The 4647-nt window shown below is 41.2% G+C and overlaps 1 protein-coding gene across 1 annotated transcript; it reads left to right on the top strand.

Moving 5' to 3' along the window:
- Window positions 1-584: 584 nt before the first annotated feature.
- On the top strand, window positions 585-3769 carry LOC118368813 (uncharacterized). Its single transcript, XM_035753240.2, has 6 exons — window positions 585-654; window positions 780-1130; window positions 1248-1598; window positions 1699-1830; window positions 3413-3462; window positions 3553-3769. The coding sequence occupies exons 1-6, from the start codon at window positions 600-602 to the stop codon at window positions 3694-3696; spliced, it is 1083 nt and encodes a 360-aa protein (XP_035609133.1). The 5' UTR covers window positions 585-599; the 3' UTR covers window positions 3697-3769.
- Window positions 3770-4647: the final 878 nt, after the last annotated feature.

The raw sequence follows: 4647 nt of genomic DNA, 5'->3' as shown, positions 1-4647 counted from the left end.
AAAGGCCACATTCAATATTTTATCAAATACTTTATTCGTTTTTGATACCTAAAGGGTTCTAAATTTCAAAACCAAATAGGTAACTGATCCATGGTTTGACCATCTTAAAACAATTCCATATGTTATCTTAGTAGAACCCCCCCCTCCACCACAACGACATAGTCTGAGATGTCAACTGCTTGGGAAGACATTCACAGGCATTTGTCATACTCATGAATAATGTTAATGATATGTTTTATTAAATTACACTTCTATGAGTGTGTAGATAGGAGCCTGCCAATCATAATCAAGCCATATTATCATAAACACTTACATTCAGGAACTGAAATGTGGGCAAGAATATACTGTATAAGCATTTGGTGTCCATATCTCTCAATCACCACTAAGGCGATAGCTATCTGAAGAAAACGGAAAGTGTACTCATGTATCATGAGGATAGAAAAAGATCAGAGGGGAGGGTTCAACTTTCCTGTTCCGTGTCTTTACTAATGTCACAGCAGCCAATCAGGCCTGTGGACCATCTCTCCAGTCATGTATAAAAAGACACCCATAACCTCTTGATTCTCACTCTTATCTGACACACAGGACGACAAAAGGATATGCAATCCACAGACACAAAACTGTGTCTCGTAATCTCTCTTTTATTTAGAGCAGGTAAGACATTGTGTTGACAAGATTTTTAAAAATTCTGGTGGAATAAGAGTACTTAATGTTACGGGACCTTGTAAACGCATGCATCTGATGTGTAGACTTTGACATAACACATGTATTTGTTTCAGTGTTGTCCATTGGTATCATTACTCAGTCTGATCTTTTGAAGACCTTCATCCCTGGAGACACTGTTGATTTGAAATGCTTCATCTCTGGGACTGGCGGAGACTACTACAACTGGTTCAAACTAACAGTAGGACAAGCTCCAGTGATGATAGTATCTCTTTACCTTGACTCAAAAGATCCAACGCTCTATGGGGAGTTTGACAACAACCCTCGGTTTTCTGCAGAGAAGAACGGAGACAGTTTTGTGCTGACCATTTCAAATGCCAAGCCATCGGATGTGGGGATGTATTACTGTGCTGCACGTGATTATGATGGCATGATCTTTGGAAATGGTATATTTCTGATGCATAAAGGTGAGTAACACAGACATTAATAAGGAATGTTACTGTTTCAGTGGCTTTGCATATGGAAATTGTGAATTTCATTTGTAATTAGAAGTTCATTAGGACCTTGGTTTTATTGTGTAAAAGGTGCAGGGTCCAGGAACCAGCATCTTACTCAGCAGTCTGTGTCTGAGTCAGTCCAGCCAGGAGACTCTGTGACTCTGAACTGTACAATACACACTGAGACCTGTGCAGGAGAACACAGCGTCTATTGGTTTAGACATGGCTCAGGAGAATCCCGTCCAGGAATCATTTACACCCATGGAGACAGGAGTGATCAGTGTGAGAAGAGTCCTGAGGCTGGGTCTCCTACACAGAGCTGTGTCTACAACCTCCCCAAGAGGAACCTCAGCGTCTCTGATGCTGGGACTTACTACTGTGCTGTGGCCTCATGTGGGGAGATACTGTTTGGGAACGGGACCAAGCTGGAAATGGACTGTTAGTGATATTTCTGACATTTCTAAAATATTTCTAACATTTTATGCCTGGTTGAACAAAATGTCCTGAATTTCCTCTATCACTGTCTGTATTTCTACAGGTGGTTGTAAGGAGTACCCTGTTCTTTTGGTGTACTGCCTGGGTGTAGCGTTGGCTCTTTGTGGCATCATCATCATTGTCCTTGGTTGTGTTACTTACAAAATGACCAAGAAAATCTCTTTGCTGTCCAGAGGTAAACGTTATCATTGCCCACAATATATGATTAAACTGTTGGTGCAGTGTATTTGGAAAGTATTCACACCCCTTGACTGTTTCGACATGTTTTATTAAAACAATCCCATAATGACAACGTGAAAAAAGGTTTTTAGAAATGTTTGCAAATTTATTTAATACAGAAATACATTATTTACATAAGTATTCAGACCCTTGGCTATTTGACTCGAAATTGAGCTCAGGTGCATCATGTTTCCATTGATCATCCTTGAGATGTTTGTACAACTTGATTGGAGTCCACCTCTGTTAAAGTAATTGTCCGTAGAGTTCCGAGATAGGATTGTTTGAAGGCACAGATCTGGAGAAGGGTACCAAAGCATTTCTGCAGCATTGAAGGTCCCAAAGAACACAGTGGCCTCCATAATTCTTAAATGGAAGAAGTTTGGAACCACCAATACCCTTCCTATAGTTTACCGCGCGGTCAAACTGAGCAATCGGGGGACAAGGGCCTTGGTCAGGGAGGTGAACAAGAACCTGATGGTCACTCTGACAGAGCTCCACAATTCCTCTGTGCAGATGGAAGAACCTTCCCGAACGACAACCATCTCTGCAGCACTCCACCAATCAGGCCTTTATGGTAGAGTGTGCAGATGGAAGCCACTCCTTAGTACAAGGCACATGAATGCCCGCTTGGAGTTTGCCAAAAGCCGCCAAAATACATTCAGACCACGAGAAACCAGATTCTCTGGTCTGATGAAACCAAGATTGAACTCTTTGGCCTGAATGTCAAATGTCACGTCTGGAGGAAACCTGGCACCATCCCTACTGTGAAGCATGGGGGTAGCAGCATCCTGCTGAGTGGATGTTTTTCGGCGGCAGGGACTGGGAGACTAGTCAGGATCGAGGGAAAGATCAACGGTCCAAAGTACAGAGAGTTCCTTTATGAAAACTTGCTCCAGAGCCCTCAGGACCTCATACTTGGGCAAAGGTTCACCTTCCAACAGGGCAACGACCCTAAGCACACAGCCGAGACAACGCAGGACTGGCTTCAGGAGAAGTCTCGGAATGTCCTTGAGTGGTCCAGCCAGAGCCCGGACATGAATCCGATCGAAAATCTCTGGAGAGACATGAAAATAGCTGTGCAGGAACGCTCCCCATCCGACCTGACATATTTTGAGAGGACCTGCAGAAATGAGTGGGAGAAACTCCCCAAATACAGGTTTGCCAAGCTTGAAGTGTCATACCCAAGAAGACTCGAGCCTCTAATCTTTGCCAAAGATACTTGAAAGTACTAAGTAAAGGGTCTGAATACTTATGTAAATGTTTTATTTCAGATTTTTATTTTTAATAACAATGCAAAAATAAAAAAATGAACTGTTTTTGCTTTGTCATTACAGCATGTGCTATTGTGTAGATTGATCAGGGAAAGAACAATGTAATCTGTTTTAGAATAAGGCTGTAACGTAACAAATTGTGTAAAATGTCAAGTGGTCTGAAGATATTCCAAGTGCACTGCACATTACGTTGTAGCCATGAAATTGGGTTAATTTATTGTGTGATGATGATGATGATGATGATTCCTTCATGTGTTTGTCTAAAAGGAACGCATCCTCAGCCAAGTGGTCCGGCAGTCCACAGTTCTTATAACCAGGTATTCAGACCTTATGACGTTGATGAACTGTAAACAAATGATCAGGTCATTTCCTGATGTCTTTGGAATTTGTTTTGCTATTCTTCTTAGGATCAAAAAGACAACGACACACCCACGTCAGTCCATTACGCTGCTCTGAATGTCATCCACAAGAAGCCAAAGACCCAGAGACAGAGGAGCACCATGGAGAGAGACACTGTGTACTCTGGGGTGAGGTGCCAAAACACGGACTGAAAAGACTTGCATTGCTTTTTTCTGTTACACATTGTGTTTTTATCATTATAATTGTGTTACAATTTCTTGTATTCTGTCAAACTCCTTTTTACATTACTGTTGTGCATTTTGTATCAAATAAAACTAATTCACTGCAATGTGGATGTTTTGTTTGATTTTCTCTTATATTCTTCGAGTTAAACTGGTAGGTTTGCAGGTACACTGCATTCTGATTACATGATGTTTATAATAGCATGCGTAGAGTACATTCTACTGACTAACACTTTCAGTTGTCTCAAACTCTCTTTTTAAACTGTGTCCTGCCTCACATCTCTGTGGTGTTCTGACGTCCCTAAATAGATTTTCCACTCAGTTTAACTAATCTCTGTCCCCCAGTAATGACCGTCAATCCTCACCACACACTGTCTTCACACACCTCAGTGCATCAAAACCACAAACATCCATGTCACTAAGAGCACAACTCACTCTCACTCTCAACTCAATACAAATAGACTTGTTGATAATTCAATCAAAATATGACAATGTATGCATTGGAACTGAGACGTTTTCACAAACAACACAGAATGTGAATATGCATATGTGAAGGTTGAAGTAAAGCAACTCAATAGGGTGCAGCAGTGTATGTGGAAGTCCCCATAACTGCCTGAGCAGTAGAGTGTGCAGCAACTTTATTAAGAGTTGTGAAAATGTTCAAATGGTTCACTAAGAATCGTTGAAAAAGTACTTTCCTGTGAGAGTTAATGTGTCTAGTCATAATATCTGTCAACAAATGCCCAACAAAGACACTGTGTGGCTGTTAAGAATCTATAACAAGGTACTATATACATGTAGGTAGTCGTCTAGGACTACCTATACGTCTAGGTAGTCATCATCACTGGATCATTACTACTAACATCAACTAAGTTATTATAAAGTGTAGATTAGTTACCAGGAGGAGCCACACAGACACTC

Source organism: Oncorhynchus keta, chromosome 35, assembly GCF_023373465.1.
Source record: "Oncorhynchus keta strain PuntledgeMale-10-30-2019 chromosome 35, Oket_V2, whole genome shotgun sequence".
In the NCBI taxonomy this organism is placed as follows: domain Eukaryota; kingdom Metazoa; phylum Chordata; class Actinopteri; order Salmoniformes; family Salmonidae; genus Oncorhynchus; species Oncorhynchus keta.
This window is presented reverse-complemented; position numbering and strand designations above follow the sequence as displayed.